The 20,448-nt window shown below is 45.9% G+C and overlaps 1 protein-coding gene across 3 annotated transcripts in view; it reads right to left on the reverse strand.

Annotated features, from left to right (window-relative positions):
• Window positions 1-20,448, reverse strand: part of SOGA1 (suppressor of glucose, autophagy associated 1) — a 142,444-nt gene that overhangs the window by 22,454 nt on the left and 99,542 nt on the right. For all 3 annotated transcript variants that reach the window (XM_053246048.1, XM_053246047.1, XM_053246046.1), the window contains 2 exons: window positions 18,352-18,459; window positions 16,034-16,204 (listed from right to left, as the gene is read on the reverse strand). In XM_053246048.1, coding sequence (XP_053102023.1) covers window positions 16,034-16,204; window positions 18,352-18,459 — 279 coding nt within the window. The remainder of the gene's footprint in view (window positions 1-16,033; window positions 16,205-18,351; window positions 18,460-20,448) is intronic.

Raw genomic sequence — 20,448 nt, forward strand, 5'->3', positions numbered from 1 at the left:
GAGCGAAACGGGAGAGAGATCATGTGCAGAGAGGCAAGCAGGAGCCTGCCTCCCTGCCAGCCCCCCACCCCCACTGGCAATTATGGTCATGTGTACAACCTCATTGACTATGTGAAGGAGACAGTTCAGAGGCAGATCAGTGGGTAAACTAGGACACTCCAAACCTTCACATTAGAATTAATAATTCAAAATCAGGCAGAAGGAACATTCTGCACTCTTCCTCAAAGGCAGACAGGCAAAGATGCAGATGTGTTAACTGACAACAGCTTTGACATGGAAGATACATTCTGATTTGGGTGTAGGCTCTTTTGTTCGGTGTACACAGTTTACTCTAAACAGATGTGTACTTCATTGATTAATATCCCAACTCTCTTATGATGTTTTCGCCCGAAATTCTATGCTGTTGCTTTTAAAAAATAGCGGGAATCAATGAGAACCACGAGTCCAGAACGCATAGATGACGGTTCTAAACAACAGCTTTCTGGTTGTTACCATTCATCTTTCTGCTTGCATGAGCTGAAACCAAATTCCAGCAATTTTACAAAAGGTGCCATTTTATTAAAAGACTTCATCTTCTCAAAGATGGAACAACAAGCAGTAGATGTGACAAGTTGTCTAGATCCAGTAAGATAAAGAACAAAATTTCCATAACAAACAGAAATTACACACATAACAAAGACCAAGGTTCTCAAAATAGTGAGGAACTGGTTCCCATAACATACAAATCATAAACTTGCCCGAACTGAAAACAAGTCAAAAAAGAAAAGATTGATTAATTGTCATTGCTAGAAATAGTTGAAAGGGTAGCAAACCCTCTCTGTATGAAGTATTAAATATAAGAATTAAGGAGATTGGGCTTTATATTCACTTGAAGCTTCGAAGATGCTATGAGTTAAAAATACCTCTACCGGTCTTCATGACTGACCAGCTAGGAAGATCTCTGGAAGACTTGCTGTAGGACTACACACCACTGCAAAACCATATACCACTGTAAATTCTCTCAAAAATTCACATTGTTTAAGCTGTATGTAACAGTGTCCATGTGGATGATGATGATGAGGATTCTTCTCTCTCTCTCTCTCTCTCTCTCTCTCTCTCTCTCTCTCACACACACACACACACACACACACACACACACACACACACAGACCCCACTCAATGGGCCAGCATGGTGTAGTGGTTAGAGTGATGGACTAGGACCGGGGAGAACTGAGTGCAAATCCTCATTCAGCCATGATACTTGCTGGGTGACTCTGGGTCAGTAACCTCTCTCTCAGCCTAACCTACTTCACAGGGTTGTTGTGATGAGAAACTTAACTATGTGCATGCTCTGGGCTCCTTGGAGGAACATTTTAAAACATTTTTAAAATGTTTTAAAAAATTTAATGATAATACACTGGAAAGGGAACTCTAGGCCTGGATCTTACTATCTTTGGAAGTAAGGAGTTAGGAACATAGGAAGCTGCCATATACCGAGTCAGACCATTGGTCCATCTAGCTCAGTACTATCTACGCAGAATGGCAGTGGCTTCTCCAAGGTTGCAGGCAGGAATCTTTCTCAGCCCTGTCTTGGAGATGCCAAGGAGGGAACTTGGAACCTTCTGCATGCAAGCATGAGGTGCTCTTCCCACCCAATCAGGGGAATATCTTACAGTGCTCACACATGTAGGCTCCCATTCAAATGCAAACCAGGGTGGACACTGCTTAGCAAAGGGGACAGTTCATGCTTGCTACCACAAAACCAGTTCTCCTCATCTACTAGGGACAGGGCCTTTCCGGTGGTGGCCCTGATGCTCTAGAACTCCCTTCCATTGGAGGCCTATATGACTCCCACTCTTTTTATCGTCAGGCGTCAAATGAAGACCTGGGTATTTTGCAACATTCAGGACTGGATTATCTTTTGGCTGTTCTCATTCTGTCCAATGGGTTGATGGGTGGCCTAATTAGTATCATTGGTTCTGTTATCGGGGGTAGGTGTTGGCTTTTTACTACTGCATGTATTTTATTGCTGTTTTTCCCCCCTTTTAATGTGCACTGCTTGTCACATGGTGAAGAGAGTGGAGTAAATGTTTTTAAAAATTAAAATACATAAATAAATAAAAATCTCTCTTCAAGCACACTGCACTCAAGATGGCAGTAAAACAGCTTTGTTCTACAGCAGTAAATATTTCATTGGTGAAATATTTGAAAGGTGAAAAATGAAGCACACTACTGAAGATGAAATTATGTAGGTCACTCAGGCAGCAGCCAGAACAACAGAGCAGCTCACAGTAATCCCACAGTCATTAAAAGAAATATGACAGCAAAACTCAACTGATATCAATGGGATGTTACTACTGCAACAGCATTTAGATTATGAACCTGAACAGATTCCACTGCCTCTTGAAGCCAATCTCTCCACCAAACTGCAGTTTCAAAAGGGCAGATTGTACTTGCAAGAGATTCAGCTATGAGAAGGAAAGGGCAGCACAGGCAAGTGACTTCCAAAGCAGACACTGGTCTATAAACACAGCCTATACCTAATGAGCCTTGGAAGTGATGGGCTCAACAGTGCAATAAATCCCATTTCAGACAGGTGAGGCCTGCAATTTATGCTGTGCAGAAAACAAGCTCTTGAATTAAGTTCACAAACAGGAGAACCGAGGTGTGGTCACCCAGAGGTCAGAGCAGCTCCATGTGCTTCCCTGCACATGACGGACTGAAGAGCGGACTGCAGCCTCTTTCATAACTGCTTAAGAGAGTCTAGTAACAGACTAACTACACTCAGAGGTCAGGAAAACCTGTTGCATAATTTTCTGTCTGGGAGGATTAGTAAAGGGGGCAGGGAGTGCCCTTGGGATTAACACCCCGAACACTGCCCGTTGCCCTAAGGGTGAGAGCAAGTGTGATAGAGACTAAGGGCAGGCAATTTGCAAGGGAGGAACCACACAAAGAAGCTATTCCCACGATCAGTAGCAAGCGGGCTAAAGGAACGTAGCCCGCTTTCTACTGATCGTCGGAACCACCGGGCTCGTGGGTGAGCCCAGTGGTTCCAAAGTGAATAGCCCAATTCCCCTTCCCCTTAAATGAGGTTAATGGAGCAGTGTGCGGTGACACATGGGTAGACCCCTGACCGGGAGGCTGCAGCCAGCCTCCTGGCCTCGGGGGTCTCTCCAGAATGCCCCGCGTGCTTGCGCAGGGCATCCTGAAACTTCTGGGGGCCAGGCAGCCCCCGATCCCCACAGCTTCCACCGGCTCTGTGATGGAGCTGGCAGTCATGTGGGCAGCTGATCCGGCCGCACAGAGATTGGAAGCTGTTCTTCTGCAGGGAGAGTGGGCTAAGGCCGTTCTCCTCACAGACCCGCCAGAAGCTCTTCTCACTGATCGTGAGAAGAGCTTCAAAGTCTCTTTCTCATGGTACCCTTTTACAACCACACCATGGAGAGACAGATACCCAGGAAAGTCAGTCTCAACAGAGAAGCAAGTTAAACACATGCCTCGGAGGCTGACCCTCAGCAGTTTCAGAGGATACCAGTGAGCTAATTCTAGAAGAGCCATTTCCCAGGCACCTGTCAGCTCAGAGAACTGAATAGGAAATGATTATTCTAATTAGATAATAATTGGGCAAGTTTGCTGCATTTATGCATAAAAGCAGTTCAGTGCAGATGCCATTCTGGGTGAGTAAACAGATAATGGGCATCTGGGGGAATCCATGGAAGAGCTAATAATAGCATCTCCAGGGCACAATATCAGCAAGTGGGTTATTACTTGAGCCTCCATTATTATAACCCTAATGTATCTGCATGCAGGCGCTGAAATGAGGCTGCAATCAAACAAAAGCGGCATCTGTTTATAAAGACTCAGCCATGAATTGCCATCTCATTCTGTAAGTAATTTAAGAGGTGATGATGACGGTGATAATTGTTATTATGATGGGAATGATATGGGTTTACTAAGTTTGCAACTCTGCTGTTTATCCCAGCTTGCAGCCGTGGCTGGCACACTTGGGGAGGGGAGGGGGAATTCCCATAATGAACCGCACACTTGCGTGGTGCATTATCGGAGCTCTGGGGGCAGGGCGAAACACAGCAGTACGTCCTGGCACCCTGACCCCTGGAGCTGCTGGGAGAGCCACCACTCATCTGGGCGGGCAATCCGCCCACCCAGGGAAGGGGAGGAGATCGTCTGCAGGGAAGGTAAGTTAAACACGCCTTCCCCGCAGCCTGCCCACGGGCAATGTTCAATAGCAGTCTGCCCCAGAATAATGGTTTCTTGCTCCTGAGTGGGAATGTTTTTAGGATTTCCCGAGGTTCCTCTTTTGCAACGTCCTAGCATGGGATCCTTGCTCCCAACCCTATGCATTTTAACTCAGAAGTAAGCACCAGATAAATAAATAGGATCCCCCCCTTATGCTTTGCTGTGGGGCTGGGAGGCGGGGGGGGGAGAGAACCCACAATCTTGCCTAGGATCTCTGCTGGTTGATTCCTATGTGTGTTTACTCAGAAGTAAACTCCAATGGAATCAACAGAAGTAAACTCCAATAGAATCAATGGATTTACTTTCTAGTAATTTATTCCAAGCTTTGCTGAAGGCCTCTGCTTCCCCACTTTGCTGGGGGTGAGAGAAAAGGGGCAGAGGGAGAAAACAAATGCCTATGAAAGGAAAGGGAGGGGGAGGAATGGTTGTTTAACTATACAAGTGCCAGAGTGCTCACAGACTGTCCTTATCAGGCACCTATGTCCAGAAACAGAAAGTTACTCGCTAGAAATTGCCAGGAATTGCCTCTCCCAGCTTTGGCTTCAGAAGAATTCTCAGTAGGCAGACTCAGTTATGCTCTTAGCTAACTTTCTATTATTTTGCCTTTTATTATGTGGATTTTGAACAATAGATACTCAAAAATCACTAGATTGATCTTAACCAGCAAAAGGCACCAATCCATAGGAACATAGGAAACTGCCATATACTGAGTCAGACCACTGGTCTATCTAGCTCAGTATTGTCTTCACAGACTGGCAGCGGCTTCTCCAAGGTTGCAGGCAGGAATCTCTCTCAGCCCTCTCTTGGAGATGCTGCCAGGGAGGGAACTTGAAACCTTCTGCTCTTCCCAGAGCGGCTTCATCCCCTGAGGGGAATATCTTGCCGTGCTCACACATCAAGTCTCCCATTCAGATGCAACCAGGGCAGACCCTGCTTAGCTACGGGGACAAGTCATGCTTGCTACCACAAGACCAGCTCTCCTCTCCTTGTTCAACCTGAATTTTTGAGGAATGCTAAAAAGACATCAAAAAGCTTAACCCGCTCTCCCCACACATGAGCATTCCACCCTCCCTGGGCGGCTGGATTGGCTACCCATGTGATTACCGGCTCTGTCATGCAGCCAGCAGGGGTGGTAGGGATTGGGGCCACCTGGCTCCCGGAAGTCCCAGAATGCCCTGCACGAGTACATGGGGCATTCTGGGGAGACCCCTGATGTCGGGAGGCTTGTTGTAGCCTCCAGGTCACAGGTCTCTCTGTGAGTTGCCACACTGTGGCATTTCAGTATTAAGAGGTTAGCTGAGTGCTTGCTCCGCTAACCTCATTTTAGGAGAGGGCTCCTTAGGTGGGCTAGCCACCGTTGAACCACTGGGCTCACCCGTGAGCCCAGTGGTTCTCACAATGAGGGAAAACCAGGCTTAGCCTGGTTCCTCCCATTGTGAGAACAGCCTCATTATCTTTGGTGAAAAATGGTTGCCAAAACTTTGAAACCTCTTTTTTGGAGTTAAAACATAAACTGCTGTATCTCAGCCATTTTGCAATGGATTTGCACCAAACTTTGAGTGGTGGTCTTTTGCCCCCTAGTTGACGGGTGCACAATGTCAGAGGAATTGGGTGAATACTCTTGATTTTATAAACAACAGAATGTTCAGGGCTTATAATGGCAGAATGTTGAAAACACTCTTCATAATATTTATGTATGTATGTTTGTTTGTTTGTTAATTAATTAATTAATTAGATTTGTATACCACCCTTCTAAAATGGCTCAGGGTGGTTTACAGCATGATAAAAACAATTAAAACAAATTAACAATTAAAATCAAACTATTAAAAGACAATAAAACCAATTAAACAGCTAAAAACCCTGGAAATCAGGGCAACAATCTAAAACAAATTAAAACAATTAGTCAATCATTAAAAACCCTGAAAAGCCAGGCCAAACAAGGGCTCTCCTGAAGAACAGTAATGATCTCAAATTACGGATTTCTGTCAGGAGTGCATTCCACAGCCCAGGAGCAGCTACAGAGAAGGCCCGCCTCTGAGTTGCCACCAGACGAACCTCCTCAGATGACCTTAACGTGCGGTGGGGATCACGCAGAAGAAGGCGCTCGCTAAGATAACTCGGACCTAAGCCGTTCAGGGCTTTAAAGGTAATAACCAGCACTTTGTATTTTGCCCGGAAACATATCAGCAGCCAGTGTAACTGTTTAAAAACCGGCATAATATGGTCTATCCAGGTTGCCTCAGAGAGCAATCCGGCTGCCACATTCTGAACTAATTTAAGTTTCCAGACTACATACAAAGGCAGCTCCACACAGAGCGCATTGCAGTAGTTGAGCCAGGAGGTTACCAGCTGATGCACCACTGTTTTGAGGTCATCCTCTTCAAGGAATGGGCGCAGCTGTCGAATCAGCCAAAGCTGATAGAAAGCACTCCTGGCCATGGCCTCCACCTGGGATACCAGAGTGAGGCCTGGGTCCAGGAGTACTCCCAAGCTGCACACCTGCTCCTTCTGGGGGAGTGTAGCCCCATCCAGCACAGGAAGATCTAACTCACCCCTCAGATTCTGAGCCCTCACAATGAGCACCTCCATCTTGCTTGGATTCAGCTTCAATTTGTTCTCCCTCAACCAACCCATTACTGCCTGTAGGCAGGCATTTAGAGAATGAGTTTCATTTCCTGAAGATGAAAAGGAGAAGTAGATTTGGGTGTCATGAACATACTGATAACACCCAGCACCAAATCTCCTGATGACCTCACCCAGCAGCTTCATGTAGATATTAAAAAGCATTGGTGACAAAATGGAGCCTTGGGGGACTCCATATAACAGTTCCCATTTTGAGGAGCAACTGTCACCAAGCTCCACCATCTGGAATCTACCCGAGAGATAGGAGCGGAACCACTGTAAAGCAGTGCCCCCTATCCCCAACTCCCCTGGGTAATCCAGGTATATACCATGGTCGATGGTATCACACAGCGCCGAGAGATCCAGAAGAAGAAGCATAGTCACACTCCCTCTGTCGATTCCCTGGTAAAGGTCATCCATCAGGCCGACCAAGGCTGTCTCAACCCCATAGCCAGCTCTAAAGCGAGTTTGAAATGGGTCTAGATCAGGGATTCTCAACCTTGGGTCCCCAGATGTTATTGGACTTCAACTCCAATAATCCCCAACCAAAGGCAGCTGGGGCTGGGGATTATGGGAGTTGAAGTCCAACAACATCTGGGGACCCAAGGTTGAGAATCCCTGGTCTAGATAATCAGTTTCCTCCAAGTGTGCCAGTATAATACAGGGTGGGTCACAAATACAAATTAGGGCCATTTAAAAATTCCTTAACCATTCATTCATTTCCCATTTTAATATTTGTGTCCCAACCCTCCAAAAAAGCACAAAACAGCTAGAAATGCATGCGAAACAAATACAATATTAAAAAGTCCAATGTAATACTATAAAAATAAAATATACAACAATCACCCATCAATAGCCTTTTAAAATGGACAATCAATTTTCTCACTACAGGTACCAATCGCTTGGATATAGTGAATCTATGAGGCGGGTCTCACAATCAGTGAGACCCGCTTTGGGAAGGTAAAGCCCACTCTCCCCGCAGATGAGCAGGGTGGGAGCCCTGGGCGGCCAGATTGGCTGCCCACACGACTGCCAGCTCTGTGACGGAGCCAGCGGGGGCTTGGAGGATCAGGGGCCACACGGCCCCTGGAAGCTCCAGTATGCCCTGCACGAGCGCGCAGGGCATACTGGAGAGACCCCTGCCTCCTGCCAGGGTCTACTCGTGAGTAGCCATGCCACGGCTGCTCATGATTGCTTAAACCGGGTTTGCAGAGCGCTCACTCCACAAACCCGGTTTAAGCACCAGACTTCAGAAGCGGGTGACCCGCTTTAGAACCACCGGGCTTGCAGCCGAGCCCGGTGGTTCACACGATGGGAGAAAATCGGGCTAGCCTTTGCTAGCCCGATTTTCTCCCATCGTGTGAATAGCCTCTATATCTGTTAACTGCAGTTTATCCGCTATTCTATAGCCCATTAGCAAGCTCAGCTGTGTAGGGAGACAAAAATACTAATTGAGGGTTGGACACTTTTTTGCAAGTCTAGTTTCTCTAGGCTTACAAAAGGCCAAAACAAAATCTCCCCACCACTACTCTCCCCCACCCCGCAATTACCCAATTTATAGCACATGCATGCTAGTCTCAAACAGCAGGAGTCACTCCAGAACCTGAAGCTAGCACCCATGGACTACATACAGGGCTGCATGTGAAGGAAGAGGGTCAAATTTGCTAGGCTGGGGAATATGGAAGTTTGCCACCCACATTCCCCCCAATCTAAGGCCCACCTAAGTTCCTGTGTCCATCTTCCTCTCAAATAAAGTTGTTTCAGGTTTCATCTGTTATAATTTTTTGACTGGTACAACACAGAGACAACAGGTTATGAATAATCTCCGATGTGTGTGAATAATTTTGCTCAAAGAAGCAATCTGTACATGCCACAGCCAAGAAACTGGCTATCAGAAGATTCAGTGGGGTATGCTGTGGGAGCACGCTGGAGAGAAGAAAATCTCCATTCAATAGAAGCTGCTGCTCCTGTGTCATTCAAGAATAAGCTTCTCTGATATTTGCATACTTATTAGAGCCAAATCCTAACATATGAACTGGCAAAGCAGCCTCGATAGCTGCATCTCATGGTTCCTATAGTTCTGAAAACGTCCATGTCTAGGGCATGAGGTTGATGCCAAATACACAAATATATAACTCAAATATGAGAAAAGTGATGGTGGAGTGTGGGGATGCATTATATTTTGGAAAGACAGATCCCCCAAGACTTTTAATATTGGCTTGCTCTCCCCATCAGACCATAAACCTCACATTCACTTAATACTGTAATGTGTCTGCTCTCTTCTGTTGGAAGGTATGCATCATACCCATACTATCTTGTTTTTCTCCAAGAAGATTCAACATTTCTCTCACTACTGCCAGACAGAAGACATCCAGCAGATTTCCAGCTTGAACAAAATGATCAGTATTGATCCCCATAACCCTGAATGAGGCCAGAATGTTTATTAATTGCCTCCTAACAAGCATATTTCCCTAGAGACCCTGGGTGTGATACACATAATGCTGCATATCTTCCCTTCTTCTCAGTCGAAGCAAGAAAATCAATAAACCACATGAATAGGGCCAGCTTCAGTTGCTGCCATTAAGATTCTGATGATGTAAGTAATTCAGGCTAAAATAGTGACAAGAGTTACACCCAAAGGCTTCATGTGGTGCAGAACACATGGCTGGCGATAAGGTATTTATAGGCAAGAGCAATCAATGCTGGAAGACAAGGTGGAGCCAAGTTTATGTTTTTCTACTTAAGAAACCCCATAGAGCAGATACCACTTGACATTACTATGACAATGGAATTGCCTTTGCCCATCTAATAGGACAAATAATCTAAACTGAGCTGCGCCAGCACTAGGAAATCTTGTGGGATCAAATCATCTTGCTGCAACCTAGATGTATGCTCCTTGCCAGCGATGTTGTACAGATGTGAATGCAAAACTGAAAGTAATATTTGCACAGCAATGGAGAGACAGAAGCAGGATATGAATTTATGCTTTTATGAGTTATTTCTGGGTAGGGGAAATAAAGACAAGATTACTCAGTAGCTCACAGGGGTGATGATGTTACTATTCATTTCAGCCACAAACCAGCCAGGATGTATACACAGTCTTTTCACTTCCTTTCTTCTACTCCCAAGCCCAACACACATGCTCTCTGGGAAGATGCTGCATTAGCAACCGGAAGCATTAGTGCTGGGCATGCACTGATATGCCCATGAGTCAAAAGCCTGACTAACTGTGCTTTCAGCTTCACCAATTCCAGTGTACTTTAGGGGAAAGGATTCTTGGCTAACAACTTAAGGGGTGGCTGTCACACTGTCCAGACATGAACCAACTACCTTATGTTTTCCTACCCAAGAAGGAAAGTTTTAGGTATTCAGCTTAGGGCCCCAGAGCTGACAGCAAAACAACAAATGCAGGGAAAGCATGGAAGAGAATGAGAGCTTCTCCTACCTTTATTCTTACCAAGAGAAAATCAGACCCGACAACAAGGTGGGACCATGTGAAACATTTCTGAGGAACCACAAGCAATGGCCTTGTATAGGTCCTGGATATGTTACAGAACGGTCACAAACACCAAGTCTTGCACTAACCAGCCCATTCCTGGTCATCTGGCAACTCCAACGCTCCCACTTTCATGGCCCAAGACATGGCTCCAGGACCAAAATTAAAATAAAGGAAAAAACTGGGAATGGTTACAGTATTGGGGGCCAACTCACAGGGCTCAAATTCCCATATATGATGTGAGGCGACCGTCTCCAGGGATTCAGTCATGTGGAGAATATAGCATGTGGCACCAGCATGTGCCGGGATACAACTGTAGCTTCCCATTTCTGAGATCATGACAACTCGAAAAAGTGGAACCCAGGTTTGTGGAAATCGCTATCAGTAAACAGTGGTTTACATGTCATACTGTCAATGTGATAACCGCAATGTGCACCCATGAGGACAACCTGTGGACAAGCATCAGACTGTGTGAACCAGATGACTGCACTTACAGAAGGAAGAGACTGGAGAGTACGAGGAATGGCTACACACTGCACTGCTGCATGTGAGTCCACAGAAATTATGGGTTGTTGCAGAAGCAGCCTACAAAAGCAGTGGGGTCTGCTAAGGAAAACTTCCTTATGAGTCCATTTGTCTCTAGAGCCTGTACACAAGGGCATAGCAGTGAGGTCAAGGTTTGCACCCCCTTCTTTGTATGAATGTAGGGTTTTCCTCATAAACAGAGGAAGAGCATTACAACACAATGAGGGGAAAGCCCATGTTCTGGCTTGTAGCCTGCTCTGAAGGGAACTCTTTGTTGTGTAGAAGCACTGTCATGCAGCCATTTCCACAGCAAACCGCCGCACAGATACAGTGAGTTTTATTACATTTTTGTAAAGCCGCAGTCCAAGACTGTGTGCCAGATTATGTTAGTTCTGGTTGGTAATAGGCTTTCTTCCTGTATATACTGTACATAAGAGAGAGAGGAATATAAACACACAAAGAGCAAAGTATGGACAATGTCATGCATAGATACAAGGGCCAAACTAGATATTGTTAGGGCAGCCACCACTCCATAAGTTTTATTCTCTCTTCTTGGTAATGCCCAATACAAACACATGAAGTGTTGTCATTGTACTGTGCATCTCTTCATTCTAGCTTACAGAACAGATTATGTAGAGAGAGTGAGGAGAGACATACACACAGGGGAGAGACAATGACAGCACATCACAATGATGACACATTTGTTTGTTTTGGACATCACAAGGAGAATAGAGTTAAGAGAAATGGAGCAGCAACTACTCTACTCCATGTTTCTTATAAATTCCCTTATTGACCCAAAGAATTGTGTTTTTTGGGGGGAGTGGGTTGCCCCCTTCTATGAAGCAGGTGGGTTCTAGTCTGGATAGCATTAAAAGGAGTTTAATTCATGGAGGACAAGTCTATCAAAGGCTACTAGTCCTGACAGCTATAAGCTACGCCCAAGCCTGATGCCTCTGAATACCAGTTGCAGGGGAGATTCAGCAGGGGAGTGCGCATGCCTTCATCTTTTGCTAATGGGCTTCTCAGAGGCATCTGGTGGACCACTTTAAGAAATAGGATGCTGGACTAGATAGGCCTTGGGCTTGATCCAGCAAGGCTCTTCTTATGTTAATACACTATCAGAAGCCAGGATATTGGATGCAAACTGAACCCTGGATGAATTACCTCATGTCAGATTGTGGACAGGGGAAATAATTTTATCACTTCATAGGAACATAGGAAGCTGCCATAAACTGAGTCAGACCACAGGTCCATCTAGCTCAGTATTGTCTACACCAGGGATCCTCAACATTGGGCCCCCAGATGATCTTGGACTTCAACTCCCATAATCCCCAGGCCCAGTGGCCTTTGGCTGGGGATTATGGGAGTTGAAGTCCAAGAACATCTGGGGGCCCAACGTTGAAGATCCCTGGTCTACACAGACTAGCAGCGGCTTCTCCAAGGTTGCAGGCAGGAATCTCTCTCAGAGATGCTGCCAGGGAGGGAACTTGGAACCTAGATGCTCTTCCCAGAGCGGCTCCATCCCCTGAGGGGAATATCTCACAGTGCTCACACTTCTAGTCTCCCATTCATATGCAACCAGGGCAGACCCTGTTTATCTAAGGGAACAAGTCATGCTTGCTGCCACAAGACCAGCTCTCCTCTCCTAATTTATCTATTAAAGGATATTGGCTGTGATAGCTAAACTGAGCCTACATGTACACATGGTACCAGATGTTGGGAACAGTCAAAAGGGGAGAGCTGCCCTTAAAATCATGCCCTGATTTTAAGTGCCCAGAAACTTTTGTCTGGTCACCTTTGACACAGAATAAGGGACTAGATCTTGGTTTGATCTGCAAGACAATTCTTATGCTGCTAGCCACATAGGGAGATCTGATACAGCCAGAATGATACCTTCTACTTATAAGTTTCAAAGCGTGTCTAGGTCACAGCTTTATTTATCTGTTTAACACATTTCTATACCACCCTATACGCAAGTCCCTAGGCGGTTCACAATCTAAAAACACAATTAAAACAGTGAAAAATACAGATGAAAAATTAAACTTTAAATCAATAAACTAAAGCCTGACTAAACAGGTATGTCTTCAGGTCCTTCTTTAAAACACCCAGAGAAGGGGAGGCTCTTATTTCATTAGAAAGCATGTTCCAGAGTCCCGGGGCAACTCTAGAAAAGGGCTGGTTTCGAGTCGCCACCAACCGAGCCGGTGGCAACCGCAACCGGACCTCCCCAGATAATCTTAATAGGAGGCGGGGTTCATGAAGAAAAAGGCATTCTCTTAAATGCTTTGGATCCAAGCCATTCAGGGTTTTATAGGTAATAACCAGCACTTTGTATTTCACCTGGAAACTTATTGGCAGCTAGTGTAGTTCTTTTAAAATGGTGTAATATGATCTCTTAGGATAACCCTGGAGACCAACCTGGCTGCTGCATTCTGTACCAGATGCAGTTTCCTGACTACGTACAAAGGCAGTCCAATGTAGAGTGCATTGCAAGAATAAAGTCTGGATGTTACCAGCATATGCACCGTTATTTTAAGGTCATTTATCTTCAGAAATGGACTGACATATCAGCCAAAGCTGGCGTATCAGCCAAAGCTGATAGAAAGCCCTCCTAGCCAGTGCCTCAACCTGAGAAACCAGAGAGAGTTTTAGGTCTGGAAGTATTCCCAGATTATGTACCTGCTCTTTCTGGGGGAGTGTAACCCCATCCAGAACAGACAGATCTAAGCCACTTCCTAAGTTCCAACCTCCCATAATGAGTACCTCCATCTTGCTTAGATTCCACCTGTTTGTTTTCCCTCACCCATCCCATTACCACCTCCAGGCAGGCATTTAGGGAAGCTGGGCCATTTCTGGATGAAGAGTAACAGATGTGGATGTCACAGCATATTGATAACACTCAGCACAAAATCCCCTGATGATTTCTCCCAACTGTTTCATCTATTATCTATCTATCTATCTATCTATCTATCTATCTATCTATCTATCTATCTATTTAAAATATTTATACCCTGCCCCTCCAGTACATTACTGCTCGGAGCGGCTCACAACATTTATGTAGATGCTAAAAAGCATTGGGGATAGAATGGAGAACTGAGGGACCCTGTACAATAGCTCTTGTTTTGAAGAGCAACAATCTCCAAGCAATACTGTCTACCTATGGTAGGAGTGGAACCACTGCAAAGCAGTGCCTCACACTCCCAACTCCTTCAGGTGCTCCAAAAGTATACCATGGTCGATAGTATCAAAAACTGCTGAGAGATCCAAAAGGATAAACAAAGTCACACTCCCCCGTCGATTCCTAACTGGAGGTCATCCAACGGGCTGACCAAGGCCATCTCAACCCCATAACCTGCCCAAAAACCAGTTTGAAATGGGTCTAGATAATCTGCTTCTTCCAAGATTGCCTGGAGCTGAGATGCCACCACCCTCTCAATCACCTTGTCCAACCATGGGAAGTTGGAGATAGGCATATAATTGCCTAATTCTGAGGGATCCAATGCAGGTTTCTTCAACAGTGTCTAATAATTGCCTCTTGGGACAAGGAGGCATCCTGCCCTCCCTCAGAGAAGTATTAATGATCTTAACAAGACCCTCTCCAGTGACCCCCCTGCTAGATCATATAAACCATGTCAGCCAAGGATCAAGAGGACAGGTAGTAAGGCAGAGTGTCCCAAGTAGCTTGGCCAAATCAGGAGTCACAAACTGAAATTGATCCAATTTAACCATACAAGAGGAGCTGCTGGACACCCTCACAGTAGGCTCTGCAGTAATTGTAGAGTCTAGTCCAGCTCGAATAAGAGAGATCTTATCTTTAAAATTTTTTTTTAGAAGTCACAACCAGTAACTGATGGATCCAAATTCTCATTCAAGAGAGGAGGGGCATGTACTAGCCCTCTAACAACCCCGAACAACTCTGCTGGATATGATCTTGCAAAAGCAATGCAGGCAGAAAAGAACTGCTTCTTTGCTGCACGCACTGCCAAAGCATAGATCTTCAAATGCGTTCTGTATTGTAATCTGTTGGATCTGAGCGGAGTCTTTCTCCACTGGCACTCTAGCTGTCTATCTTGCCACTTCACCCGCCATAGTTCTTCTGTATACCAAAGAGCTAATTTAGAAGCATGTTGGAGAGGGTACTTAGGGGCAATCATGTCTACAGCCATAGTAAGTTCATTATTCCAACACCAAGGCATCAACAGAATCGCTGGCAGAACCAACCGTAAAGCCTTCCAAGGTTTCTTGGAATCCAATTGGATTCAATAGGCTTTCCGGACAGACCATGCTAATAGGTCCATCCCTGAAGATGAGAGTTGTGGCTATAAGTCCAACCTTAACCAGATGGAGGCAGTTCCAAGCTTTCTCCAAAACTCTACCTTAAGATGTGCTTCATTTCTGAAGTGAGGGGTACTCAAATCTATCAAGAACAAGCCTTCTTTGACTTAGAAGCCCTGTGTCAGAGTATCCTGGGGTGGGAGTAGAAATCCCCGGACGAACGGAGCCTATCCTGAAGCTGACAGCCAACCCGCCCACTCCACATGTCTTAAGGGCTTTGTCCGACTGTGCGGGGGAGGGTGATGACGAAACATCCACCTGCATTGGCTCCAGCTGGCACATATTCTACACTTCCTTTGACTGGATATTCCACACACTGAGGCGCTTTCCAGCTTAGCTGCTCAACAGCAGCAAAATGCTTCCATTCAGGCAAATCGCACTTGAAACGTAAACAGCAGGGGGAGCAGTCTCACGGAAACTAACAACCCGAAAAAACAGCAACCTTTATACGCCAGATACACGATGTCATAGCACTATATCACAGCGATTAAATTTGAAACAAGGCAATGGAAATGTGAACGGCACCCTGCTGTCAGCGTAGGGACTGTGGTGTCACAACACAGGAAGTGTGGAAGCACACTTCCGAGATCCGCCATGACCCCATGAGATCCCCATGACCCGAGATCCGCCATGACATCATTGCAGGGTGTAATCTGGAAAGTGCCCCTGTGGCATTGCCAGTTCTATACAGAGGGCCCCCAAATCATGGTAAATGAATGAAGGACTCAGCAGGAGACCTCTTCTACATTTTCCTGTCTGGAGGGAAGGCCACCCTTCCACAGGGATTTGAGAGTAAAATGTGATTCTTGACTATCTGACCTGTGTGATGAGACACTTGAGCTCAGTCCTCTCCATCTCCCAGGCAGCTTTGGCCTTGGCAAACTGTTGCTGCAGCTCATTGATGCCTCGTCTCTCTTCACGCAGCTCTGTGCACAGTTCCTTCAAGATCACCTTCATGTCTGACAGGGTCTTGATGTATTCATTGGGCTGCTAGAAACATGATAAAGAAAGAAGTATGATTGGTACACACATAAATAGGTCCTGCAGCATTTTGCTCTATACCGACACAGCCACATAACCACTGGTAGCGTAGGAGAAATGCCCAGCCTGGGTAGGAGAGCCGGACATGCTCCCAACTTTTAGCCATGCTCTGGTAAACATTAAAGTAGGAGGCTTGACTGTGTGAGGAAGCAGCGGGGTAGCATGGCTTTTCCTCTTAGCTCGGTCAAATATGGAACACATCACACATGATCATTCACCCCACCTCTTACCTTAATGTTTGCAAGCTCACAAACAAAAATCAGGAGTGTGCCTGGCTTTTCTGCCCAGACTGAGTGCTTCTCCTACCCTGCCTGCGATCCTGTGAACAAGCCTGCTGTGACTTTGTTGGAGATGGGGACCTTGACTAGGGCCATAGCTCAGTGGCAGAGCATCTGCTTAGCATGGAGAAAGTCCCAGGTTCAATCCCCAGCAACTCCAGGCAGAGCTGGAAAAACAATTCTGCCTGAAGCTCTGAAGAGTCGCCGCCAGTCAGAATAGGCAATACTGAGTTAGATGGACCAATAGCAGCTGCCTACGTTCACCACCTCTTAGAAACCTTGTCAGATTCGGAAAACAGGAGAGATTTTGCCATGGCAGCACACTAATGGCACTGTGCACAGCAAACTACGGGCAGAGAGAAGCAACGCGTTAACCAAGAGTCTTCTGACCTACACTAATTTAAATAATAATAATAATAATAATAATAATAATAATAATAATAATAAGAAGAAGAAGAAGAAGAAGAAGAAGAAGAAGAAGAAGAAGAAGAAGAAGAAGATTAGGTTGATAGCCAGTTCAGGGAAAGTAGAACAAGACTTCCTCACCCTGCACAGCCTCATAAATTAGATCTCTGTGGTTTGTGGGGTGTGGGCAAAAAGCAGGAGGAATGTGCCGCCCAGGTGAAACTGACCTGGGTGCTGCTGTACAGATACTCGAGTGAGCAGCCTGGACATGCAGATGAAGAGCATCTTCCTAGGCCAGAAGAGCTAAAGAAAATTAAGTTTTTTACACTGTAACAAGACAGACCAAGACAATCCTGCTAAGTGCTGAGATCAGCCATGGAATCCCAGGTATAACTGAGCTGAGGAACTTCCAACAAGATCTAATCTTTGTTCTTCTGATCTTAGCACTGCTCAGAAAATTAAAATTCTTCATGTCAACTCTGCAAATCCAAAAATAATCAAATTGTATTTTATGTAAACTTACTCCCTGCACTTGCCTTATGCTGAAACTAATATGTAATTTTGTAACCAGCAGTGTGGTGAAGTGAGCAGAAGCCTGAGTAAAGGGGTGTGGGTGGCACAGTTCAGAACTACGAGTGGAGACCATGGGTGGGGGGGAGCAGAGACAGATGAGCTAGTGCAGATTAATGTATGCAAACTAAGAGCTACCCAAGGTGAACAAGAACACAATATCCGGGAGAGGGAGGATCCTTTTACTTTCTACAGGTTCTGAAGAAGAGACAACGCTGTGGTGGTTGCTGGGGACGCTGAGTAAAATGAAAGGATCATCACCCTCTCTCTCCTCCTCCTCCTCTGACATGCAGCATACAGAGGCAGGTGGCAATCCTCCTGATCCACTTCACAAAGGAATTCTAGGAAGAAAGGGAAACCGGGACAGCCCCTCCCTTCTCGGATCCCTCTGCAAAATGGAAGGATCACTCCTGCTGGGTGTTTTTGACCCTGCCAAGTTGAAGGAGGCAGACTTGGGCAAGGCAGCCAGTGACATTTTCAATGCAAGCAATGAAAGGGCTTGGGCCAGCCTTGCTTGCCTGAGCAAATGAGTGAGAATGTGTGACGCATCTGAATGTGTGAATTGCCTTCATAGAAATGCTGTATATTTGGGGGTGACGAGAAAGGTTTGCCTGCAGGGTTTAACCTGTGACAGAATCACCACAGAACCAACACTACGGACAGGACTGTCCCATCATCTCAGACTCAACACTTTCCAGTGAAGTCCTTTCACACATTTAGGTGTGAGTGATCAAGGGATGCACATGCAGGGATGAGCCTAAAGAGATTGTAAGCAATCTCCAATGGACCAGGTTCTTAGAATACAGGCCTCCCTCTTTTGATGGCTCTGCCAGTCTTTCTCACCGTGTTTGGAGACCAGGTATCTCCAGTACATGTCTTGTTATCTGCTTGTTGCTGGGGGTTCAGCTCCTCCTCTTCAATCAGCAGGTACAGCTCTTTCATGCTGTTCACCTGAAAACATGGAACAGGGCAAGTTGTGAGTGGACATCTACAGCTGCTGCAGGCATATTCCATGCATGGGGAAAGGGCTCAGCAGTACTTCTACCAGGTTTTTCAGCCAGAGGTAAAAGGTTACAAAATCCTCTGCAGCAAGATAGGGTGGGGCTATAACACAAGATAAGCTTCTGGAGCACCCATAGCCAGAGGGATGCTTCAGTGTCACATCACAGCTCCTTTGAATATCATGTTCTCTCTTGCTTTTCTGTACCAGGAGCCTTTCTGTACACTTGTGCCTAGAGAAAATCATCATTTGGATTCCACACTAGGCTGGTCTGTAAAGAGGCTGTTGTTCCCAAGCCTGCAACTGCTCAGCTGCCCAGAGACCATACATTCTGCTTTAATTAGGAATGAATTTGTTGCTCTGATGGCACTACTTTATTTGTCAATCTGATTAAGACTCTTTTCTCCTCACATTTAAAGGCAACTGCTTGGTATGAACTTACCTGCCAGATCTATCTCTAACCAGCAGCGCAGACAAATAAACCCATGCTACAATGGGGCTTGCAAGAAACAATAAGACTACTCATGATTCGTGTATAGAGCCAAAAGGGGGTTTGCGGGGAAAGCAGGCTTGACCCGCTCTTCCTGCAGACGATCGAATAGCCCTGTCTGGGAGGCAGAATTGGCCGCCCAGACCATTACCTGCTCCATCATGCAGCCGGTTGGGGTGGCGGGGTTTGGGGGCCTTCCGACCCCTGGAAGTCCCATAAGCAAGTGTGCGGTGCCTTTTGGGGAGCCCCCTGATGCCGGGAGGCTTGTTGACACATGAGCAGTTAACCCGCTTGCGCCCAAAACCCAGGTTAAGCAGTGGCTACCCAGGAGGCTTTGCCGCCACACTGCTGCCAGAAGCCACACGGCTCCTAGCGGTTCTCACACGCAATGGAAACCGGGCTGGGCTCTCTTAGCCCAGTTTCTCCTGCTTGTTTCACTTGTTGAGGTGTGAAAATAGCCTCAACAAGTGATACTAAAGGCCTCAGTTTGGGGTCAAAACAAAACATAAGATGAAAGATCCAAGATCAGCTCTCCCAGAGTTTTTCCCTTTGGATAAAAGCAGTTGCAAAGTGCTTCATTCTCTTAGTGAAACTACATCTGTGACACCAACAAGGGCATTTAAGCTCTGCTTTTTTGTGTCAATTATGAACATTGTTCAAGCAGGAGAAAATTCAGAAGAGCAACTAGGGGCCAGTTCGGACAGTATTTCTCTGCCCAGGAGGTGGAGTCTTTGGAGCATGTTTTACTGTCCTGAAGTTTCTTTACTGGAGCCTGCCAACAACCGGTTACTCCAATACTGACTGCAATGCCAGGTAGATCTAATCAATTCTATGTCAGATATCTATTGATAGATAAAATTTCAAGGGTGACCCTAGTGGTGGCTAAATTCCTATGAGTTGCTGTTAGATCGAGGAAGCAACTTGTGAACTGATGGTAATGGAAGGACTGTTTTGTAGCCATGCGGGGGGTACTTTGGGTCATTGGGGTTACTTTAGGGCATGGTGTGCCCCAAGAAGCACACATGCCAGTCATGAAGCACTTTACTGGCTCCAAACTGGTCCCAAGCCCAATTCAAAATGCTGCTGTTTATCTTTAAAGCCCTCTATCACTTGGGATCTGGGTGCCTGAAGGTCTGTCTTTTCCCTCATGTGCTTGTTCATGTATTAAGATCTTCGTCACAGGCCCTTCTCCAGGTGCCCCTACCTTCAGAAGATAAGCAGGTGCTGACCAGGGGATGACCTTTCAGTTGCAGTGCTCTACTCTACTCAGGGAACATCCTCCTCAGAGGCGCTCACCTGGGGTTAACTCTTTTAATTTTCCAAATGCCATTTTAATCTCCAGTTGACTGTATTGGGCTGCCGTGCTTTTATATCTGCTGTGGTGAAAACTGGCCAGCACGTTCAGCTGTTAATCAACAGTGAGGTTGGTGATTTGAAATCACCTAGGGAT

The sequence above is a fragment of the Hemicordylus capensis genome, chromosome 4 (genome assembly GCF_027244095.1).
Source record: "Hemicordylus capensis ecotype Gifberg chromosome 4, rHemCap1.1.pri, whole genome shotgun sequence".
NCBI classification, from domain to species: Eukaryota; Metazoa; Chordata; class Lepidosauria; order Squamata; family Cordylidae; genus Hemicordylus; species Hemicordylus capensis.